At 40.7% G+C, this 25,084-nt stretch overlaps 1 protein-coding gene across 2 annotated transcripts; it reads right to left on the bottom strand.

The window, feature by feature from the left end:
* Nucleotides 1–1,828: 1,828 nt before the first annotated feature.
* On the bottom strand, nt 1,829–16,288 carry TFAP2C (transcription factor AP-2 gamma). 2 transcript variants are annotated; one of them, XM_044297344.1, is made up of 7 exons: nt 16,187–16,288; nt 11,747–12,220; nt 11,100–11,151; nt 9,114–9,318; nt 6,718–6,836; nt 5,250–5,391; nt 1,829–3,384 (listed from the first exon to the last, which is right to left on the bottom strand). In XM_044297344.1, exons 1-7 carry the CDS (start codon nt 16,214–16,216, stop codon nt 3,099–3,101), a joined length of 1,308 nt encoding a protein of 435 aa, XP_044153279.1. In that variant the 5' UTR covers nt 16,217–16,288; the 3' UTR covers nt 1,829–3,098. The 2 variants fall into 2 exon arrangements, with proteins under 2 accessions (XP_044153279.1, XP_044153278.1); XM_044297343.1 differs by lacking the exon at nt 16,187–16,288 and adding an exon at nt 13,333–13,487.
* Between the last annotated feature and the right edge of the window lie 8,796 nt (nt 16,289–25,084).

Genomic DNA, 25,084 nt, shown 5'->3' with positions numbered 1-25,084 from the left:
CCTGCCTGTAATGATATCACCTCTGTGTATAGATAACACAGGATCCACCATTCACAATAGGCGATTGTCAAAGAAATATATTTCCTAGTATAATGACCTCTGCACTGGTCACAAAGCCTGCCTAGAAATCTCTCCCATAGACATGAGTGCGGTCCCTTCCTGTCCGTTGTGTCTTTGGCCCATGTGGCTGCTGTAAAGCAATTTCATTAATGCTGTTAAGAACAGCTCAGGCAAGATGTCAGCCCAATAATAATGTTCAGGAAATAAATGTAAAAAAATAAAATCTACAATCAGAAAAGGAACACAGATGTGTTACTATCTGGTTTTTACTGGCGAATAAAATTTTTGGCGACACATTTCCTTCAAGGCAAGCATGGCAAACGTCAGTCTTAGGCTGCTTTCACACTAGCGTTCGCTGGTCCGATCGTGAGCTCCGTTTGAAGGGGCTCACGAGCGGACCCGAACGCAGCCGTCCAGCCCTGATGCAGTCTGAATGGAGCGGATCCGCTCAGACTGCATCAGTCTGGCGGCGTTCAGCCTCCGCTCCGCTCGCCTCCGCACGGACAGGCGGACAGCTGAACGCTGCTTGCAGCGTTCGGGTGTCCGCCTGGCCGTGCGGAGGCGTGCGGATCCGCCCAGACTTACAATTTAAGTCAATGGGGACGGATCCGTTTGAAGATGTCACCCTGTGGCTCAATCTTCAGGCGGATCCGTCCCCCATTGACTTTACATTGAAAGTCTGGACGGATCCGTCCGAGGCTATTTTCACACTTAGCTTTTTTTAGCTAATATAATGCAGACGGATCCGTTCTGAACGGAGCCTCCGTCTGCATTATTATGAGCGGATCCGTTCAGAACGGATCCGCCCGAACGCTAGTGTGAAAGTAGCCTTAATAAATGTCCCTCAAAGTCACTCCATGTATTCTACTTCCTGTCCTGGCTTTTTAATGTCCTCCTAGCACGGCAAACAAACTCGCTTGACTTTTTACTCAGACTATTCACTGTGACCAGAGAGCTCCCCTGTGGTGACTGAATTACAGCATCAAACATTCCACTAATTAATGTAATACTCTTCTGTATATTGGCCCATCAAGAGAAAAATACAACCATCATACTGTCATCCTAAATTCTACATCTACTATTATACTAGCAATAAAATCTATATAAAATTCTCTTGTAGGCTGCTACAGAAAGACAAGATTTTGTCTTTAAATTTTCAATGGCATGTTACTGCTGAAATTAAAAAGGCGGAACGTTTTCCTATTAACATACTGTTAAAAAAAAAAATTTGAATTGACCCTTAATTTACATGCGGATTTATGTTAGTTTCTGCAGCATATTCGCTCTAAATTCTGCAATTTATCATTGCGGATTAGATGCGGTTTTGCTGCAGATCTCACCCTTCTATTGAAAAGGGTGATCTTCAGCAGCGAAAATCTGAAATGCAGGTAAATTTCCACACAGGAAGAAAAAGGGAAAAATTCTCCAAAGTTTTGTAATCTCATACATTTGCTGGTACTGTAATACTTTTCAGAGAGGAAAAACCACACGTATTCTGCAATGTGTGCAGGTGGCATAAAGCAAGAGGCAGATTTTTATTTTTATGTGCACAATAGGCACCTATTAAAAAAATAAAAACACACTGCAGTCAGCTGTAATTGGCACTGTAGGAAAATTGTCATAGCTGCAAACAGAAAAAGTCTATGGAAAATACTAAAACCTCCATAAGAACTTTTTTTGTGAAAAATTCTATTAGAAAACAAAAATTTAACAAAAATTAGAGAAAAAAAATTCTATTGCCCATTTACATGGTAAATACAACAGAATCTAAATTCTCAGGATTTTATTGTAGGCTTTTAATATACAACAGTTTAATAATGTAAGATTTACAAATATGTAAAAGCTATTGAACACAACATGGCACTCACCCCTTATCGAAAAAAAATATAGAAAATAAAAAAAAATTAAAAAAAAAAGTTACTTCCCCTCCCACACAGTTTCACACAATGCTTTTGCAAGGCACCTTTAGCGCCACACTGTTAAATATCCTAATTTAGACCTGTTGTACGATGACTGACAAAAAAAAAAAAAAGTTATCAACCATCCCATTACCTCAGTGGTATAAAGTTTCACCATTATGTACAAGCCCCTTAAATTACATATAAATAATTATGTACAGTAAGAAAAAAAAAAGATTTGCACACCCTCAAGCCACAATGCCTACCTCTGGACTACTCATCGCAATGCATTGCTGCCCCAATGGAACTAAATCTACACAGAATTCAATAGCAGACTTAAACTTCATTTATTTTATTTCGCTTGTGGCTCCTAAAGACCACTATACTAAAATAAAAAAATAATACAAGTAAAAATCTGTCAGTGATTCTGTGAAGTTCCAGAAAATGTTTGAATCTGATAAAAAAAAAAAAAAAAAGTTTTTTTTTATATATATTAAAATAGGGCTAAGAGGATGACTAGGGCTTTTAACATTTTTAACTACAGTAGGTAGTTAGCAAAGAGGTTCATAAATTTACATAAAACATTTAATTTGTACTGTTTTATGAGGATCTGCATCTTTTATATTATCCTTTATATAAAAAAAATAATCACAAAAAAATAAATTCCAAAAAAGGAGTCACATTTAAAATAAGTTGGAGCTGGAATTAACTGAAATGTGCTACAATTGGCTGCAGTCACACATAAAAGTACATGCATACAGGCCAAATCTTAAAGTCCAGATTTTCTCTGATGTCTACAACCTCTGTTGAACAGTTTATTTCATATTTAGGGGAAGGGGGGGTAAAAGTAATCCCTGATAAGATCCGGTTGTTCTCAATGAAATGTGTGACAGAGGTGAAGAGGCTGAAGTCGAGTGCAAAAGGATTTTCCAGAAAAAAAAAAAAAAAATTAAAATTCTGGCGCTTATGTTCAAAGTTCCCTCGCAAAATATCACCTTCCCATAATATTTTAAAGGGTCTCCAAGCCACCAGCCTGATCAGGAGTCCTTTAGAAAAGGAAACCAAGAGGAAAGTTATAGGTCCCAGCCTCATATGTTCCTCTAGTCAAACAATGAAAGTTGTCCACACTACATCCTCATTTCATTTCCGGTGCTTGTCCATCTTGTCCAGACCTTTGTTGCCTTCTCCAGGACTCTGGTCTCCTGCGTTCATGTACATTTTGTCTGCAATCTTTAACGCCTCATTTAGGTAGTTTTGTACAGAGGTCATAGCAGCACAAATTGCAGCACTACCAAACCCATGTGTTATGAGGCTGAAGTGAGCTAAACAACTTTGGATTCCAGGTTCCAAAATGGGATTTGGTCTTGCGTTACCCAATGGCGTCCTGTCTTGGGTGAGAAGGTCTGTGAATTCTTTGCAGATTTGCCTAGAAAAAAAAAAAAAAAAAAAAAAAAAAAACATAGAAAATATTAAAATTAGACAGCGACTCATAACATCCTTTAGGCAAACTCTAGAAGTTCCGCAAATTATTCAGTAAAAGTCCACCTATGACTGTCAAATTTTGGGAATTTGTTTTTAAAATTTAGGGATTTTTGTTTTAATTTTTCCTCAAAACTTTAAGACTACTGAAATGCATTTTTTGTTTTTCATCTGAACTCAAATATGAATATATAATTTTTAAAAGGAAATTTTTTGAGTTCTACACCACATGGAATTTCGAGACATCTAATGTGCATGTACTAACAAGATAAGAGACTTTACAATTTGCCTGTAAAAATTGTTAGGCTGCAGTCAGAAGATGGATCTTCAACATTTTTTGCATTATATATAAAATGCTAAAAGTTTTATAGTTGAGGTTGTAGACATTTCATCCCATCAATTGCATCTTATAAACAAAATCAGAGAAAGACCAATCTAAAAAGAAAAACACAACAAACCACAACCTGTAATCTATTTTGTAACCTAAACATTACTGCCAAAAAGCAAGCACTTCAAAGTAGAGGGAGTGGCCCACACACCAGTCAGTCATGTTTTCAATTGTTCGAGGGTCTACCAAATGTTGTAATCTTAAACTTTTGCAATAAAACAAAATGTTTCCTATAGAAACAAATTGGGGCATAGATTATGGATTCATCCCTTTCAACAGCAGTCTATAGAGCTTCCTGTTACAATCATCGTTCTGTGGATGAGAAGTCACTTAGTCAGCATTGAGCTGTTTAATAACACCTGAAAAGTATTAACAGAGATCCACAAACGTCTTCAAGAATACTTGTTGAGATTTGTACACCTCATAAAACCTCACGTAACGATCTGTGTGTAACATTCTTCAATAAAAACCATTTATAACTCAACAAGGGTCCTGAAAAGACCAGGAAGATTCCATTTCAATTAAAAAAAATAAAAAAATAAAAAAATCACCCAAAGTATTTGTAGAAAATACTGTATAGACCCAGGGAGCAAACCGAAGCTCAAAAATAAAACTCAAACGAGACAAATTCATTAGGTCCTGACCACAAGAGAACAAAAAATAAAAAAAATTCAATAACCCAGAATGGCATGGAAAAATTACATCAGCTCCTGGAAACTTTTAGCCTTTTTTGGGACACTTCAAGTCCATTGTGAAATACCAAACTGAACTAAGGTAGAAAACTTTGAAGGCTCTAAACAAATCAATGAGCTCTCGGGGACCATTATGCAGAATCCCGCTTTGAGGGGTAACTATACAGTGTCCAACAATGGACCCACCTCCTCTTCTAAATCTTAAAATTACTAAAACTAAAAAAGTTAATATTTAACAGAGGCCCAGCAATCTAAATCATTGGTTTCAACCCATGGGAAATATCAAATGGTCATACACCCCTTTTTTTATTTTTTTAGGCAAACTAGAAATTTTTATATTAAACATTAAGTGAGCCAATTGGTCAATTCCCACACAATATGAATATTTGTATAGGTGAAATATGAAGTACATCTCTTTTAGTCTTAGATTTGCAATTCATGCATGGCACCAAAAATTGACTAATAGTATTAGAATAGCTCAACTGAACATTTATCAAGCCTGGTAGGAACTGGGAGAGAGAAGGAGGGCAGGGTAATGGAGAAATAAACCTGAAAGACTTCTTGGAAAGTGATGGGGAGGAGTCAAAAATTCAGCAAATCCTGAGCATTAGGGTGCCAGACTAACAAACTAATGGTTGATGGGAAATTCTCCCTTAATTTTTTCAATTGGCTGTTATAACTGGACAGTAGTGACCCCATCTGTGTCAAATGGGCCCCTGGTTGGTTACTTACTTTGCCGCAAGCAGCATGTTTTTGCGATTTGCCATCTCGTTGCGTTCCATGTGCGGCCGGGTCAAGTATTCTGCCACTGCCTTGGAGGGGAATTCAGTTTCACAAACATAACCAAAGTCACGAGCAAGGTGTACAGCCTCACCTGCAAGGAGAAGATACAAATTAACATCATGGTCAATGACACAGGCCTCATGATGAGTTTGTACATGTTGCATTGAGTTCCTTTGAGCTTTGGAAGGCCAAATTTATAGCGAACTAGTTTAATGCAATGGACACCCTATCCTTGGTGAATAGCTCATTAGGTGTGCAGGTTATACATCAACATCACAGCCCACAACAAGGCTAGCGCTTTAAGGCTACTTTCACACTTGCGCTTGATCGGATCCGTTCTGAACGGATCCGATCATATTAATGCAGACGGAGGCTCCGTTCAGTACGGATCCGTCTGCATTAATAACTTAGAAAAATTTCTAAGTGCGAAAGTAGCCTGAGCGGATCCGTTCAGACTTTCAATGTAAAGTCAATGGGGGACGGATCCGCTTGAAGATTGAGCCATATGGTGTCATCTTCAAGCGGATCCGTTCCCATTGACTTACATTGTAAGTCTGGACGGATCCGCACGGCCAGGCGGACAGCTGAACGCTGCAAGCAGCGTTCAGCTGTCCGCTTGGCCGTGCGGAGGCGAGCGGAGCGGAGGCTGAACGCCGCCAGACTGATGCAGTCTGAGCTGATCCGCATCCATTCAGACTGCATCAGGGCTGGACGGAAGCGTTCTGCTCCGCTCGTGAGCTCCTTCAAACGGAGCTCACGAGCGGACAGCAGAATGCTAGTGTGAAAGTAGCCTAAAAAGGCCACAGAAGTTAGGCCTGGGTGATCTAAGAATGGATCTTTACAGTTTAGAGCACAACGCAACAAGAAAACTAATACAAATTTGCAGTTGGAAATGCTCAGATCTGGCAAAAATAAATAAAGCAGGGTATGCAACAGTGGCAATTCATTCCATCTCCTGCCATGTAATCCCAACTACAACCTGCTAACAAACTTAAAAGGGGTATTCCAGTTATATAAAGTTAATACTAGCCACATGATAAGGGGATAACCATTAGATCTGTGGGGTTGCTAGTACTGGCACCCCCACTGATGACAAGAATGGAGGCCCCCCTACCCTATAGAGCCCCTCATAATGAATGGAGCTATTGGTCAGGAATTCATGCAGCCGCTCCATTCATTCCATGCTATAGGCGTTCTGGAGATAGAGGATCATGGATAAATTTATAACACTGGAATACGCCCCTTTAAGCTCCTCCACCACCAAGAATGATATATTTTCTCAACTGCCCTCATTGCTCAAAACTTTTAGTCAACTGTAACATGAAGTCACAAGCTCGTCTAGGTTTTAGCTCAAGTCATCACATTTCTGCCACTGAGGATTTTCAACCCTTGGTATGAACCATACAATGGGACCAACCTTCCACAAGAGACGTCAAAAGCGTCACATTAGCAGCTTTCCTTCTTCCAGCTGGCAGGTTGAGACCAATTTTTTCAAGTTTCTCTCGCAGCGACCTCCCTCCATTTTTAGATTTGGCTCTGATGAAAGACAGGACAGGTATTTAACATTTCAATGCCACCATCAAGGTGTTTCACCAAGAAAACAGCTCCGACGAGGGCGTCATTCTGAAGAGACGGAGAACAAGACTTCACAAGAAAGTGCTGATGTCACAGGGCAGGATTCCCTCACAATGAATCTAAACTGTATCACACAATGGATTAGAGCGATTGAATTTCAGAAGAACGAGGCTCCCTGGAGATGTCTGAGAACTTCTATGAGAATTCCCTTCCATATATATATATACACTGGGAAATTTAATGCAAAAATTATTCTCTCCCACAAGTTCTTATTTCACCTTCTACAAATAATTAAGATTCAATTGATAGTGTAACATCAGCCACAGGAACAGATGTTTTTGCACTTTAAGTTACTAACCCCGTGCGCTCATTAATGCGCTCTATTTATAGACAAAGTAGCCATATGTTAATGTTACGCTTCTAGCCCCAGCCTCCCCTCTTCACATATATATTTCTAGAGCAACATGGCGTCACCGTCAGAACGCAGATTACACAAGCAGAGAGGGTTAATTAGGCAATTAGAACATTTCAAAATCCTTCTTCATAAATTAATGTTCAGAAGACAGAACTCATGAAGTAAATCAGGTCCAGTGTCAATTTGCCCCATGTGTTTTACAATACATATCTGAAATAAGCTTCAAATGTGATTTATTGCCATTTCATTTGAATCCTTTTATGAGTCCTTGCGATGCTGCCCCTAGTGGTCACATCAGGAAATCCATGCTCGAGAGAGCATAGCAGGTAAGCTTAGACAGGCTGTCTACACCTGCAACAGATTTATCGCTGAGGGTGGAGGAGAAATCTGGTTCAGGGATAGAGACTTCTGACTGTATAGCAACTATTGGTTGGCTTACTTTGAGAAAGTTTTTGGTGCATCTTCCCTCCATCCACTTTCCACTAAGAACCACCCCCGTATAGCAGGTCAGAAAAAATAAAAAATTGTGCAAATTTGTGTCACAATTTACACAGATTTTTGACACAGGCACATTAGTAGAAGGGTTACTTTAGTAGCCACTTCCTATTCTAACTTAATTTAAAATATATATATATATATAAAATGTCAGTTTTTTTATCATTTTCTTTATTGTAAAATAAAACTAAATTTTAATCCCAAAATGGGCCTTTAAAGAGAATATGTAATCAGAAAATGACCTTATTGTTTAAAGACATATTTTTATGTTAAACACGTTTTATTATAATTTTTGTCCAAAAGGAAAAAAAAATTTAATGTATATATTTTAACATAACACGATTCAAATAGGCTTTAAAGACACAAGCTTTGTAGTGTCTTGCCATTCAAGTAAAAAAAAAAGTTTCTTTCTTACATTTGAATACAATTAGTTGATATTCAAATTAACAAAAAACTGACAGGGATGGATAGAAAATGTGGTTTAACGATTTCTTTTTCATCTCCTGCATTAGATTCTACGCAGTTCCCGTTAAAGGGTTTTACAACAAAGCTCGCCATTGTTCTAAGAAGAGTCACACCGGAAACTGCAGAAGGAAAGTTTTGTGGCACTACAACTGTTGATGATTCTCAACACCCCTCATTCCCCATCATTAAATAAAAAGCAGTTGGGCGAGTTTCAATGGCCGGGAGAGATTATGCACATTAACTATTTAAAGACCACTTAAGCATCCAGTCGCTCAACATCTGCTGCCAGATGACAAATCCCAACAGACCCGAAGACAATTATGATAAAAGGTTACGTCTGGATTGGAAGAAGGGTGCCATACAATGTCATGCATACCCCAGTGCCAATGTTTTAGGGTGTAGACTCTTAAAGGGATTTTTACTTTAAATAAGCTGAACACCTTTTGTATTTTGCTTTATGTGACCACCAGTCAGGTGCATATCTATACTTTTATTGCCCCATATGATTCACAATAGAACCATAAAATATGGGATTTTATGGGAGTTCTTCCCTCATGACAACTGTGGCCATATTAAAAGGAGAATTCTAACTTTTGTTATGCAGTCATGTCCACCACCAGTTACCAGAACAAAGACACAACACATGACGACCACCACAATGATTTGCTCCAGTATTATAAAGTATTATAAACTGCAGCGGTGACTTCTTGTGCATGCCCCACATAAGAGCATATCACCCAATTATTGTATACAGGAACCAAGGCATTCTAGATTTTTTCCATCTATTTTAACCATGCCCAATTCTGTTAGAAGTACACACACCTAGAGCTACTGTAGGATATAGTGGACGTCAGAATATTTACCTTCTAAGTACTCCTCCAAGTAAGGATGCATTCAAGCACTCAGGGGGCGACAGCCGTCGCTGGACTTCTGCTACTGTGACTTTGTACTTGGAAGTAGAACTCAAGAGGGACAGTCTTCCCGGAACAGAGCAGAAGACCTCATTTGGATTAATGACGATTCCCATCAACGAGTCTTTCTGGTAGGACATATTTAGGGTGTTTTTACCTGTAGAGAAACATTCATACTTCATGATCCCTTAGGGTAGGTTTCAGGCAGTGGATTTCATTGTTTGAAGACTCATGACATGTCAAGTAAAAGGGGTCTGATCTTCCAAACCTTCTCCAATATAGCCTAAGGTATATCAGATCTAAAGACCATGAAGTGCTTTTGCCTTTAATAGTCAGTAGGTTTGAACCAGCTACTCAATTTGTACATTCTCCCCATGTTCATGTGAAGTTTCTAATTCTGATGCCCTGGTTAGCCCATTCTAAAAATAAAAATACAGGAAGGTAAACTTGCAGCCTCTAGAATTGGCCCAAGTGTCCTCCTTAGCTAGAGAATACAGACTGAGTCCCATTGGCAACAAGGAGGAACCATCAGTACACCTGGATCTAGATTCCTTTTTTTTCTAAATGGAAAGGGAAGTACTATTCTGTAAGAACAGTCCTTCAAGAACATTTGAACAAGCTGACAAAGGGTTGGGACCCATTGCATCTTAATGGGTGTATAATGTGTATTGACATATATACAAGGGCGTGGAGGAACGCAAGCGCACGTGTTCCTAAAGCTCAGACCATTTTACAATTCGTGAGCACTTCTGGAGTCGCCTCTTAAAACCTGAAGAGCACGGAGAGGTTTACGGGAGAATTAGCAACACAAAAGACTTAAGTCAATACCGAGCACTGTACATGACATGCATCTCAAAAGACCAGTGTAGAACAAGGATTTCATGGAGCATTCATTTATAGAGCAATGGGGTGGGAGGAGTTTGGGCTTTTTTTTTTGGGGGGGGGGGGGGGGGGTTAATCTAAAGAAAACAATACAATGCAGTGCTTGGAGTCAGTTCTTTTTTGCATGCCCTAAATAAAAAAAAAAAATCTATTTCTACTTACTGTTGACAAAGAATCCAAATATTATAGACCATTGCCAACCACATTCTATATTTTTAACCAGTTAAGGGAAAAAAAAATAAAATTATACACACACCATCTGAAAGTATCTTTGTTTACAACCTCAGCAACAAGGGAGGGTAAAAAATAAAATATTACACAATTCAGATTCCAGCTCTATGTCCATCCAGCATGAATACTCCAGCAATTAACGCTCTCCAAAAGCAAGCATGAACAGAGAGCAAGCGAGGTATAATGCCAACACTGTCAAGCATTTGCTATGATGTTTAGGTTCTCTATGACAGATCAATCTGCACAGCAGTTCAAGCATTCCTAATAGACTCAATTTAATAAAGATCCATATCACAGCTTCTGTGCACCAGTTTTTTTTTTTAAAGACAGCTTTAAAAATAAAAATCTGCTAATATTTTGCTGAAATTTACAAAAAAAATTAATTAGGGGAAAAGTAAACTTTTTAATGAATTTATGTTAATGTTTGTGATCTCAAAACCTCATCATCCCACATAAAAAGTAAATATTTTTAACATGACACAATCTTTGTAATCAGGATAGTTTATAGAATAAACCGTTCTGTTTTCACTCAATTTTCAAGGGTTAATGAATATTGGATGCACTATGATTTGAGGGAGGGGAGAAAAAAAAAAAAAAAAAAGTTGCTGCCTGAAAACAAGTACAGAAAAGTTTAATACTATTTTTTTTTTTATTCACCCCATCTGTTAATTAAGGAAAATAAATAATAAAATAGATGTTTGTCAAAAAAATGCAAAGAAATTAACTTATGAACAGGAGACAGACAAACCATGACACTGGCGTGGAGAACATTATAGTCATTCCACATTTACAGAGAAAAGAAAGAAAAAAAAAAGTTTAACAAACCTTTTTTAATGACTGTCTGGTCATGCATGATTAAGCTCTGTTCTTCTAAACTCTGTATCGGGAAGGAGAAAAGGAGAGTTTTAGCATAAATGTATTTTATTTCATTTTTTTATTCTAGTTTTTCACTTTTTATTCTAAAGTTAAAAAAATAAAAAAAATTAACCTACAAAAATTAATAAAATTTGCAAGTCAGTTATTTCTCCCTTGCACGAGGTCAAGTTACTAGGGTTAAATAAACAAAAACAAAGCATGAAGCATTTTTTTTACTTGTCATTAAGGCAAATGTTATAAATATCGTCAATTTCAGCTAAAGGGAAAAAAAAATGCATAAACAAAGGACAGTTATGAAGGGACGTACACTTATGTTTTAGACTATGCATTTAACAGGGAAATCAAATTTGGACCCCATCACAGAGACACCCTCAAACATAAGTATGGAAACCATAGCAAGTAACTATGGGTTCAAAAATATCAACATGCTACTGACGTCAGGCTGGCAGCTCTATGCAAACAGAGCTTGGAAAATGTATTCTAAAATTGTGAATCCAGCCCGGACAAGTTATGTTTTCTATTCTCTCATGCCAAGAAGGATCTCTAGGAGAACCTTAGCCTTGCCATAATTAGGATATTATAAGAAGGGACATTACCGCAACATCCTCCATCTGCTGGCCAATGTCTGGAAGACCAAGGTTATCTGCAAGGCTTGAGGAGTCTAGACCATGTCCATGTCCATGCTGCAGAAGAATATCGGGTCTTCTTTGGAAATCCCTTCCCAACCTTCCTGAGCTGGGATCCAGAGACTGGATGTGATGAACCAAGCCTGGTCTGTTGTGGTGGGAAATTCCACTGTGCTCTTGGTTCTGACGACTCGGCCATGGCTGCTGTTGACTGGGAGGAGGGTGAGAAGTGTGGATGGAGTTGAGGGAGAAGGGGTCTCCAAGGTGGGAGTAAGGGTCAGACTGGGAATACGGCAGAGGCTGATACGGAGGTGGAAAATACGGTGGTTGAAAGTCAGAGGACCCCGAATGAGAAAGTTGGGGAGCTGGACTGTACAAGTGCTGGCTGACTGATGACAGATGGGGTAACCTTGGATTACCATTGCTGCCTCCATCATGCCTGTCCTGCAGAACAAAACAAACATACAGAAAATTAGTGCTACATCCACCTCATGATCACAACTTTTTTAGTTTTTAGGGGTTTTTTCCCCTCAAAAAAGTTTAGTGTATAAACTGAATGCATTGTAGTTCTCAGCTTTAATGGTCGGTCAATATTTGTTTAGAATAAATGAACATCTGGATTTCACCTTTTTAACATGTCTACAAGGATATTTGTATATGCTACTATCATTTTACAATATAGGTTTTTATTACACAAAATGCATTTTTTTTTGTTTTCATTTTTAACTGTCCCTGAACTCTTCTGGTAGGAGAAGATGACATTACATTTCTACACCATATAGAAGGTGGACCTTCTCACACAGGAGCAGCAAGGTTGATCAGTAGGTTTAGCAGATTACAACTTCACGCATTAAAATAACAGGGCAAACTAATCAGTAGAGAAAAGAGCCCCAACCGGCTTCTCCGTGACCCGTCCTGCCTGCTAAATACCTCCTATTGATTTCAAGTGACTGAATCTAATCAACAGGAGCCAAAACAACCGCAGCCTACAGACCATGACCAATGGAGAAAAATGAAGGACTGACCAAGGGGGGGAATGCCAAAGAATCAGTTGACTCATGATCCCAGATCGATCACAAAACTGTATGTAAAATATACACAATAGGCACTATAGGAATATTGCATCAGAAAATAGAAAAATAAAAGACATTGAGAACACACATGATCACTAAGCAACAAACATTAAACCTTGACCTAAATACTCCATAGAGAAACTTCTAACCCAAACCTCTTCCCAGGACTTGTACAGATAAAATGCTCGTCTCTGGCGCCCACTAGCGGCCAACACAGACACTGCACTAAAGGTTAATAAAAAGCAGTAAAGTCTCCACATGGAGAGAAGAAAGTGATAATGAATCCCACGAGATAATATAATAGTACACAATATAGAATGTACAAGCAGGGGGTGCAAAAAAATAAAAAAAATTAAAAAAATAAATCCAATGTATGATGCACTCATACATCAAGCAGAGTCTATAAGCAGAAGGAAATGCAAGATAGATAGATACACACTACACTATGGAAGCCACACATATGTAGCAGAGCCGGGTGCTCACCTCGCACTCCTCCTCATACTTGACATTATCTGCCAGTTTCCACAGCATGCTGGCGCCCCTCAGTCAGTATCCACACAAGGTCCAGAATATCCCAGGCTCGGCGCTGTATTCCCAGGTGGCCGCAGTTAGGTATCAGGCATGGAAGCTCCTTCACCACTGAGTCTTTCCCTCTATCTCCCTGCCCTCCCTTAATGCTCCTATTATGGGAACTCCTCCCCAGGGAGGGGGCGGGACCTTTAGGAACGTAGGGGGATCAGCGGGACCAATCCCAGACCCCGGGCCGCTCAGGCCCCGCCCACCTGGGTATTCCTTCTCTTCCCCCCCAGCCGGAGACTCCGCTCAGTGGCTTCACAATCCCAACATTGTCAGCTCTGCTTCATCCACAAGCATCAGCCTCAGTGTTTTCTTTCACATTCTCTTATCTAAACATTTACAGGCGGCGATGACTGAGCCCAGCACGGAAAACAATAATAATATATATACTACAGGGACCATTAGTGCAAAACAAAAAAAAAAAAACACAACACTAAATATTCATATATATATATATATATATATATATATATATATATATATATATATATATATATATATATATATATATATATATATATACATATATATACACACACACACACATATACATACATATACACACACACACAAAAATCTTAAATTATGTAACAATGCATTCTAAATATATATTACAAATATCCAATATCTGTTTTCATCTTTTGAGTGAGTGTGTGTGTGTATAATATATACACACACACTCAAAAGATGAAAACAGATATTGGATATTTGTAATATATATTTAGAATGCATTGTTACATAATTTAAGATTTTTGTGTATATGTGTATATATATATATATATATATATATATATATATATATATATACACACACACACAAAAATCCTAAGTTATGTAACAATGCATTCTAAATATATATTACAAATATCCAATATCTGTTTTCATTTTATATATTATATATTTTTTTTTTTTTAGATTTTTATAGACCCTATTTAATTTTTTATATGAACTAAAATTTGTAAGTTTTAAGTTAAGTAAATTGTTTTATGTTAAGAACCATTTTTTGAGAAGACCGTGCAGGACTCGGAGCTGGTCCTGCTGTGCCCACCTCAGCCTCTTGGCATGGGTAGACGTAGATGGGTGTGGATGTTGGGGTTGACACAGATCATAAGCAGGAGTGGGAAAGAAAATACTTAAAGTGTCCGTTAACGCTTGACAAGTTCCCACTGTATTTCTAGCCTTAGGGAGAATGTGATAAGCTGGTATCCTCTGCCAGGCTCTTACACTTGGGCAGTGCCCAGGAGGGGACCCGGAGACTTCAGCTCTAGAGATGGTAAAATAATCAGGAGGCATTTTCAGAATCCCTAAATACGTCCACAAGCATTACTGTCACCGTCTATTATAGAATAGCATTATATCTATGTGGGAAATCAAGACATTGCGCCCATTCTGCCTGCGCCATCCTGAACGGTGCGACTTTTCACAGTAAAGCCAGGACAAGCGCCAAGATTCTCCTCCACGTACAGTGCGCTGGGTTGGATTAGAGACTTCTTATAATTATTATTACATTTTTTACTTTCGACGAATTCTGTTGCACTTGGATAATGGGATCTTTTACCCTTAAATATGGTAGTATGAAAAATGGAAAGGCAGCGATTTTCACTGGAAATAGGAAGGCAAATAATAATAATATAATATATACACACACACACATTCTTATTTAGCCAGTGCACAATAGTGGGGGTTGTTGTCCATCATATGACCCTATACAATCTCCGCTCAGGTGCAGAGCCCAGCACAGGTTTAGTAATCAGTAGTTAATCTTCATTAGCATTTCTGGTGGGGCCGAGGCTGAAGATGATGAGGATGATGAGGGCTAAATTCCTAGTACAGCATGCCTTTGAAATGCAGGTAGGAAAATGTCTCAGAACACCGGCGCCATACTGGAGCTGAGAGGCTGGGGTGCCTGCTGTACCCCCAACTAGTGGACTACTACCACCTTTATCGTGTGTGCATGATTGGCGGAGTTGTTACTTAGGTGGATAATAGCTGCATGCACCAGCACTGAGCAGAGGATTTCTTATTATTATTTCTTTGTCATTCATTATATTGTATTTTCGCTGGTTTTATTACCTGTAGATTTATATACATTTTACCTGCAGAAATAATAGTCGCATTAACCTGAAATAACCATTTGTCGCTTCCAGCCTTCCAACTTCTTCTATACATATTATACCTTACAAGTTTGAAATACAATAAAATCGTGGTCAGAAGCCGGGGACATCTCTAAAACATCCTGTTTGGATTTTATTTTTTCACCAATTGGGGTATTTATTGCTTGGTTGGTCATTTGCGACTTTTTTTTCCTTTCTTTTAGGTTTTAATAAAATGGGATTAATGAATGAAGCAGAGCCTCCCCCAGTCTATTCTCTGATACTCCCCGTGATGAGGAGTCAATCCGGGGCAGGGCAGATCGCCGCAGACATGTCCGGTCAGGGTGAAGTCCTCAGTCAGCTCTCCCCCGCCGGTTTTATTTATTTAACTTTATTTTAATAACTTTTTTTTAAATCGAATTTCTTACATGAATGATAGAAGGATCGTTTTATTCTGTGGCTTTGGCTAATCTGGAATATAAGTATGGGAGGTCAGCGACGCCCCATACCTCCCCTCCTTCCAGTCTCAGGAGAGACCCCCAGTTTTAGGGGTTCCAGGAATAGAAAGGGGAGAAGACTTTGATATAAGGAGAGACTCTCCTTGCAGGCGTCTTCCTGATGTGAGATCCTACAGTAGAGTCAGAATAAGATATAAAAGTGCCACTTACCTGCCATTCCGGCCTCCCCAGCAGAGACATCACTCCTGGGGTTTGGGGATATATAAGCAGTAACACTTGCAAACTTGAATGTTACCTGTAGTCATCCAGCACCTAGAGACTATGTCCCGGCTGCGCATGCGCACTGGCTGCTGCCACCCAGCCAAAAACTCACCTTACAGAGCATCTTCCAGCCCCCTGACACTGCCCCTCCTCCCCCTTATATGCACTATCACCTCTCCTCTCATGTTCAGTGCTATAGGTGTGGGGCTGAGATCCTACCTGCCGTTCTACAAAAGTCCCTTTTTAAAAAACAAAACTTTTTCAAAAATATATTTTTATGATGATGATGAAAACCTTTTCCAGTCTCAATCGTAGATCTAGTGGTCGCTCATTTTCCAAGAGGGGGTCTTTGTATGGAATGGGTGTGATACATCAGTGTATCTAAGCCTGCCATGTGTGATACTGTCTGCTGATCTGTATCTAAGCCTGCCATGTGTGATACTGTCTGCTGATCTTCTGTATCTAAGCCTGCCATGTGTGATACTGTCTGCTGATCTTCTGTATCTAAGCCTGCCATGTGTGATACTGTCTGCTGATCTTCTGTATCTAAGCCTGCCATGTGTGATACTGTCTGCTGATCTTCTGTATCTAAGCCTGCCATGTGTGATACTGTCTGCTGATCTTCTGTATCTAAGCCTGCCATGTGTGATACTGTCTGCTGATCTTCTGTATCTAAGCCTGCCATGTGTGATACTGTCTGCTGATCTTCTGTATCTAAGCCTGCCATGTGTGATACTGTTAACAGAGCAGCTGTATCTAAGCCTGCCATGTGTGATACTGTCTGCTGATCTTCTGTATCTAAGCCTGCCATGTGTGATACTGTCTGCTGATCTTCTGTATCTAAGCCTGCCATGTGTGATACTGTCTGCTGATCTTCTGTATCTAAGCCTGCCATGTGTGATACTGTCTGCTGATCTTCTGTATCTAAGCCTGCCATGTGTGATACTGTCTGCTGATCTTCTGTATCTAAGCCTGCCATGTGTGACACTGTCTGCTGATCTTCTGTATCTAAGCCTGCCATGTGTGATACTGTTAACAGAGCAGCTGTATCTAAGCCTGCCATGTGTGATACTGTCTGCTGATCTTCTGTATCTAAGCCTGCCATGTGTGATACTGTCTGCTGATCTTCTGTATCTAAGCCTGCCATGTGTGACACTGTCTGCTGATCTTCTGTATCTAAGCCTATTATGTGATACTGTTAACAGAGCAGCTGTATCTAAGTCTAATATATGTGATACTGTCTGCTTAGCTGCTGTATCTAAGTTTATAATGTGTGATACTGTCTGCTGAGTTTCTGTATCTAAGCCTATCATATGTGATGAAATTGACAAAGCTGCTGTATCTAAGTCTATCATGTGTAACACTGTCTACTGAGCTGCTGTATCTAAGTCTATCATCTGTGAAACTGTCTGCTGAACTGCTGTATCTAAGCCTATCATGAGTGATACTGTCTGCTGAGCTGCTGTATCTAAGTTTATCATGTGTAATACTGTCTGCTGAGCTGCTGTATCTAAGCTTCTCATGAGTGATACTGTCTGCTGAACTGCTGTATCTAAGCTCATCATGAGTGATACTGTCCCTACACACATGAATTGTGTCTGGTGTTTTACAGTAAAGAAAAAATACCAGACACTACTTTGATTTTTTTCCATATCGCATGCGGTTTTAATGGTGTTTTTAAGACTTTGGTTTTTTTTTTGCATTTTTCTCCCATAGAAGAGACGTCAAAACTCCAGAAAAAACTGCAAAAGCTTCAGGATGCAGAGTTTTTCAAAAAATGCCAGAGGCTCTAAGGTCACCACCTATTTAATAAAAACAGCATAGACTTTAAGTGAAAATCTGGAGGTGGTGTTTTTGATTAAAAAAAAAATTCTTACCACAAAAAAAATGTACAGGTGCAAAAAATAAATTAAAAAACGCACTAAAAATGTCAGAAACTTGCTGTTAAAAAGCTGTGTGAACTCATCTTGTCAGACAGCTCATCACATGTGATACTGTTGAGCCAAAAACCTTAGCTAAGTCTCAGCTATTCCTTCCGCCCCCTCGTCTTATACAAGCTCACATGGCTGCACCTCATCTCCTCTGGGAATGAAGGATCAGGCATGCTGAAACCCAACTGCCTGATCCTTCTTTCCTCCGACATCTGCCGTTTGGGGAGCGTCTGGACTTTATACACATTAGGGCTCATGCACACGACCGTGTGCTGCCCGTGGTCGTATGGCGGCCCGCATACTGCGGGTCCGCAATAGACGGGCACGGGCCGGGTGCATCCCGCATCACGGATCGCAGACCCATTCACTTCAATGGGTCCGCCATCCGGGAGATGCGGAACGGAGGCACGGATCGGAACCCCCACGGAAGCACTACGGAGTGCTTCCGTGGTGTTTCTGGCCCGTGCCTCCAGACCGCAAAAAAAAGTAGCGCGTGCACTACAAGTGAATGGGTCCGCGATCAGCATGCGGCTGCTCCACGGTCTGTGCCCATGCATTGCGGACTGCAGCACAGGCACGGAAACCCTTACGTCCGTGGGCATGAGCCCTTAGATGGGTGTCTAGGGCTTTAGGACGACAATTTTTATAATGATAGTCAATAGTGTCGCACTGCGAGATGTGACGCGTCGCAGCAGGTCGCAGTGCGACACTATTGACGCAAATGTTGTGCCACGTGAATGTTGCTCAACACACGTCACAATGTAGTTGTACCTTTTTTGTCGCCACGTAGCCCTAGCCTAATTCCTCCCTTATATTCTATAGTCTCCCCGTGCCCACATGCAGGTGCGCCTGGTTGGCGCAGGTTGCTGTGGAGTTAATGTCATTTGTCACTCGTGATCTGTCTCTCACACACACCTCCCTTAGTTATCCTATGTCAATACGGCAGCCGGGGAGTCTGATCACCATGGATATAAAGAAACCTGCCAGAGCATTCCAATAATCCAGCATCACGGCGGATTATCAGGCTAGGCAATATCCATTTGGAATCCACGTTTCAGGTGGTTCAGCGCTGGATGACCCTTCCTGCTCTGCCACAGAACACCATTGTGTGACCCAGCCGTTCTATGATGACCGTTTTGTGCCATGTTGTAACATTTTATGACTCAGAATTAATTTTGGGACAATTGGGTTTAGGGCCTATTCACATGAACGCGTGTGCCCGTGCTACAAATTGTGGTCCTCAATGCACGGGCATCGGCCGTGTGCATCCCGTATTGCGACGTGGACCCATTGACTTGAAATGGTATATGGCGAAAGATGGGACATGTCCAAAAAGCCCACGGAAGCACTTCCGAGTGCTTCCAATCTGTGCTCCGTTCCGCACCGCGCCATTTCTTTAAGTCAATGGGTCCTCATCCATGATACAGGATTCATATGGCTGGTACCAATATATTGCAGACCTGCTGTTTGCGTTCCGCAATATGGGCATGGACAGCCAATGGTCGTGTGAATGGGCCCCAAATTTGGCCTCTCATGGAATATTTTTATGTATTTGCCAAAAACATCTCTCTCTACAAAATGTCTACCCCCTACACTTCATGACTTTCATTGATGCTAAGGATTTTCTATGGAGGCCTGGGAGCTTCATGCTCTGTGAGAGGTGGAAAGGCGGCCATATTGGTTGTCACCCTTAGGGCTCATGTGCACAGCCGTAGCCACAAATTTCAGGTCCGCAAAACATGGATACTGGACTTTTTTTCTGCATCCTGCCCATGATAGAACAGTCCTATCCTTGTCCGTAATGCGGAAAAGAATAAGACAGTGGAATGGACATCTTTTGTGACCCTATTGAAGTGAATGGGTCTGCATCTTACCGGCAAAAAATGCAGACCAGATACGGATTACGGACCAAAAATACGTCCGTGTGCATGAGCCCTGGCACACATTGGTAATTTGCTGGCATGGTTTTAATGCTTTATTTTGGAAAGCATTATTAGCAGCATTTTATAGGCAAAAACCTGCCAGCTCTAGACGCTGCATAAAATTCTACGGGAAATTTTACATGTAAGCATTTTATGTTTTTTTTCACCTTTTGAGGTGCATTTTCTTTAGGGGAGTGGGGGGTCAATTTTTTTATTTTGTTTTTTATTTCCCTCATGTTTTTTTTTTTTCTCCCTTCAAACATCACAATTTTTATATCTACAGTATGTGCAATGTGCGTTGGCATTTTCTTTTTATGATGTTTTTGCATGGCATTTTTGCACCAATGTATTTCCCCCGTACCGCTCTACAGAGAAAGCGATATGACAGGGGGGCATATACTTTCCTAGGCACACGCCTCATCCCAAATTAGACAAATCTAAGGGTAGAGCAGAGGGGGGAAAGCCGGTCTTAGTAAATGTGCCCCAGTGGCATTAGTATAGGTGGGCCACTATGTGGGTACACACTTCTGTGTGTGGTGATAGGGGAGCTTGTCATTGTAGATGTAGCTAGATTTAGGATTCTACTGAAACTAAGGAACAAACGGTGCAGTGTCCTAGAAGGAGTGTAGAGGGACAGTCCGATCTGGGCAAAATGCCCCTCGGCATACACATGGTCAGTTGATATTTTGCATAATGGCCCAACTCTATGGGAGTAATGGTGGCGACACGCTTTCTCCGGAAATGGATAAAGAGGATTTTCTTGACTCGACAGAAGGGGGCGACACCATCCACTGGGGATATTTTTGAGTTTAGGGGGCGCTGTCCGTAATCGATATGCAATGTAAACACTTGTTTGCAGGACAATGGGGGACATTCGCCTGTGTCTGCTTAATTAGCGGCGTGTACGATGTGTGAATGTCTTCCCTCAGGAGTCACAGGCTAAGATAAACCAGATCATCATTAACCCCTAGAAGTGTTCATTTGCAAATGTTAAGTAAATAGGGGCCACTGCACAGGACCCCCGGTGGGGATTCATACTGTGCCCCCTCTTTTCTGCGGCTCATAATGAAGCCATGTCAGGCTGTTAATCTCATTTAACCCCTGCAATTCCCAGCTTCATTGGGGACGAAGAACTAGCCCTCGGGGACCTGCGCTGTCAGTGGTCTCTTTGTGTCCTGCTGAGTTTAAAGCTTGTGCCCCACTCAGCCTTTTGTAATGTCTGACTTCTATTGCAGGGGCTCCATGGATCAGTCCAGCAGTGGACTCAAAGCTACAAACCGCCTATGACGGACATGCCAAGATTTTGTTTCTACGGTCCTCTTCTACTCTGTTTCTGGGAAAGCTGGGTGGCAATATGGCCGCCTTTACAGTGGAATGTCGCATGGTTTCTTCATGGTTACATGGCCTGGAAGAAATACTAATAATACATTTAAAAAATGGCAAAAATCTGGGCAAATCCTCTTTGCGGATTTGCCATTCATGAGTCTAGGACAGCTGTGGGGCAGCCATATTGTCTGTCACCCAGATTTATGATGGCTATAAATAAAGCTAACCATACACATAGGATGAAAGTTATTAAAGGGATTGTCCCTCTGCAATAACCACAGAATGGGAGATGTCTGATCAGTGGAGGCCCCAGAAGTTGGACCCTCACTGATCCCAAGAATGGAGTGGCAGTGTGCATGTGTAGCGCTACAAAACCACAGGGGAAACACGCGAGGCTCACGGTGGACCGATGGGTGTTGTAGTTCATGTACTCACGGTTAGCAGATGCCTTGCTGGGCCGGCGTACAGTGGATGGGAAGACGGCACGAAAACCTCCAGGGCACAAATAATAATAAGTTCACTGGTAATCCTATTATCGGGTAGTGGCAGTTGTCAATGGAGGGATTCTTCTGAGGCCTCTTTCACACTACCGTTTTTTTTTTGTCCGTTTTTTGCGTTCCGTATACGGAACCATTCATTTCAATGGTTCCGCAAAAAAACGGAATGTGTTCCGTATGCATTCCGTTTCCGTATTTCCGTTCCGTTGAAAGATAGAACGTGTCCTATTATTGCCCGCAAATCACGGTCCGTGGCTCCATTCAAGTTAATGGGTCCGCAAAAAAAACTGAACACCTACGGAAATGCATCCGTATGTCTTCCGTATCCATTCCGTTTTTTCTGAACCATCTATTGAAAATGTTATGCCCAGCCCAATTTTTTCTATGTAATTACTGTATACTGTATATGCCATACCGAAAAACGGAACGGAACAACGGAACGGAAACGGAACCACAACGGAAGCAAAAATACGGAACAACGGATCCGTGAAAAACGGACCGCAAAACACTGAAATGGACATACTGTAGTGTGAAAGAGGCCTAATGCTGATACTCTACAGGCAAACTGAAGATTTACTTTAAGTTCCAACTCTAGCACTCTGGTACTGGATATGAGATTTGCTTACTTTATATTTTGAGTTATCCAATAAGGGCGTTCCCCTCGCGGCAGGCAAACACTTCTGCTTCATTATTATTTGCAGGATACCCTATCATAGAATTCAAGGTCCACTATATCCTGGAAGGCTTTGAAGTGGTAAAGACAACTTTGCGCATTAATTGTCTGTTTGTGTCCCAACACTCGGAAAGTTGCTCTCAGGCACTTGTGCTAATGAGGTCCATAACCTAGATTCAATTGTAACCCTCACTAGTCTCTCCCCATATCCAGACATAGACTTACTTGTCTGTGCTAAACTGCTGTAGATAAATGTTCGCTGTACTCCCTTAGCCTGGCCATGACCAAGCGATAGAAATAGCAGACTACATGGTGGACGATGCCTGTTTCTCTCCTCCATGAACTTGCTTCTTCTCCTCTCACTAACTACTAACTTCCTGTTCTCCTCTACATTCTGCTTTGAGCTAGACACACCCCACTATATATATTATGTGGTGCCAGCACCACCTAGGGGAGACTGGGTGCAACGACATTGCCAGCCTGATAATGGGAAATATCATACAATGCAAATACATAGGCATTGCACATGCTTGTCCGCTGCTCCATTCTTGTGATAGGTAGGGGTCCAAACGCTGAGGCCCCCGCTGATCAGACACCTCTCCCCTATCCTGTGCTTTATTTTGGCATGGGCCCTCCATAATCCTGGCTTCAAGTGGCAAAAAATTTTGCGAATTTTTGCACTTCTTTCTGCTAGATTTTAATGACATTTAATGACGAGTTAGGGATCATGCACAGGATCGTATTTTTTTGTCCGCATCTGATCCGCATTTTTTGCAGGTCGGATGCATACCCATTCACTTCAATGGAGCCGGAAAAGATGTGGACAGCACACAGTGTGCTATATTCATCCGTATGTCCATTCTGCAGCACCCGCATAAGTGCAAAACCTTGTAAATGTTTGGTACCCAAACCCGAACTTCTCCACAGAAGTTCGGGTTTGGGTTAGGTGCTGGGTAGATTGTATTATTTTCCCTTATAACATGGTTATAAGGGAAAATAATAGCATTCTTAATACAGAATGCATAGTACAATAGCGCTGGAGGGGTTAAAAAATAAATAAATTTAACTCACCTTAATCCACTTGCTCGCGCAGCCTGGCATCTCTTCTGTCTTCTTTTTTGCTGTGTGCAGGAAAAGGACCTGTGGTGACATCACTCTGGTCATCACATGGTCCATCACATGATCCATCACCATGGTAAAAGATCATGTGACGTTATAAGGGAAAATAATAATGATCGGGTCTCTATCCCGATCGTCTCCTAGCAACCGTGCGTGAAAATCGCACCGCATCCGCACTTGAATGCGATTTTCACGCACCCCCATTCACTTCTATATATTCTGCGTGATAAACGCAGAATATAGAGCATGCTGCGATTTTCACGCAATGCATAAGTGATGTGTGAAAATCACCGCTCATGTGCACAGCCCCATAGAAATGAATGGGTCAGGATTCAGTGCGGGTGCAATGTGTTCACCTCGCGCATTGCACCCACGCGGAAACTCGCCCGTGTGAAAGGGGACTAAGGCTAATTTCAGACCAGCAGGAAACATGCCCAATAGGAGCGTGATTTCTCATAGTGAACTCTGCTCTTGTGACAGGACAGCACAGCTTTATTATGATTTATAATACCGTGTGTCTCTGACCGACCTCCACTGATTTGTATTGACTGCGTTATCTGAGTACAAATCATTACAGTGGAGGTCTGGTAGAGACACACAGCATTATAAATCATTATAATGCCATGAGATCCTGTCACAAGAGAAGTCTCCAGTCCGGGAAATCACGTTCCCTCACGCACCATGTTTCGTTATGCACTCCCTGCCTTCCCAGAGCCATAACTTTTTTATTTTTCCATTCACATAGCCGTATGAGGGATTGTTTTGTCGGACAAGTTGTACTTTCCAATGCCACCATTTAATATTGCAAATGGGATGGAATTGGGAAAAAAAAAAAGCAATTCTCCTACAGTTTAGCGTTTTTTTATTTTATTTACGACGTTCAATGTGTTATATAACTGACCAATTATTTTCATTCTACAGGCCCTTATTAATCCGGCAATACCTTATATGTACAGTTTTTCTTGTGATTTGATACTGATAAAATAATTAAAAAAACTTTATGTACGGAGCTTTTTCGGGGCGATCTGTACTTTTCATTTATACCATTCTGGGGTGTGTATGACTTTTTGATCACTTTTTATTAAAACATTTTTGGGAAATGAAGCCTTTGACTTCGCCATTTACCATATGGAGAATATATTTTTATAGTATGGGCATTTTCGCATGTGGTGATACCCATGATGTGTTTTTTTATTTATTTATTTATTTTATTTTGGGGTGATTTTAATTAAAACATTTTTTATTTTATGTTTCAATCTCTCTCTTTTTTTTTTTTTAACAAGTTTCAAATTTGACAGAGTTATATAAGCATGAAAACATTGTGTCGCAATCAGTAAAGCTTGGCATAATGCAGTATCATAGGCATATGCAGCTGCTTA

The sequence above is a fragment of the Bufo gargarizans genome, chromosome 6 (genome assembly GCF_014858855.1).
Source record: "Bufo gargarizans isolate SCDJY-AF-19 chromosome 6, ASM1485885v1, whole genome shotgun sequence".
Classification (NCBI taxonomy): Eukaryota; Metazoa; Chordata; class Amphibia; order Anura; family Bufonidae; genus Bufo; species Bufo gargarizans.
The sequence above is the reverse complement of the archived record's forward strand: the minus strand, read 5'-3'. Positions and strand labels throughout refer to the sequence as shown.

Excerpts from the sequence above, each read along its gene's own strand:
- TFAP2C (XM_044297343.1), bottom strand. The coding sequence starts at position 13,380 with ATGCTGTGGAAACTGGCAGATAATGTCAAGTATGAGGAGGAGTGCGAG. Across the intron at positions 12,221-13,332 it reads AGTATGAGGAGGAGTGCGAG|GACAGGCATGATGGAGGCAG; the intron begins GTGAGCACCCGG and ends TTTGTTCTGCAG. Across the intron at positions 5,392-6,717 it reads TTTGACGTCTCTTGTGGAAG|GTGAGGCTGTACACCTTGCT; the intron begins GTTGGTCCCATT and ends TTCTCCTTGCAG.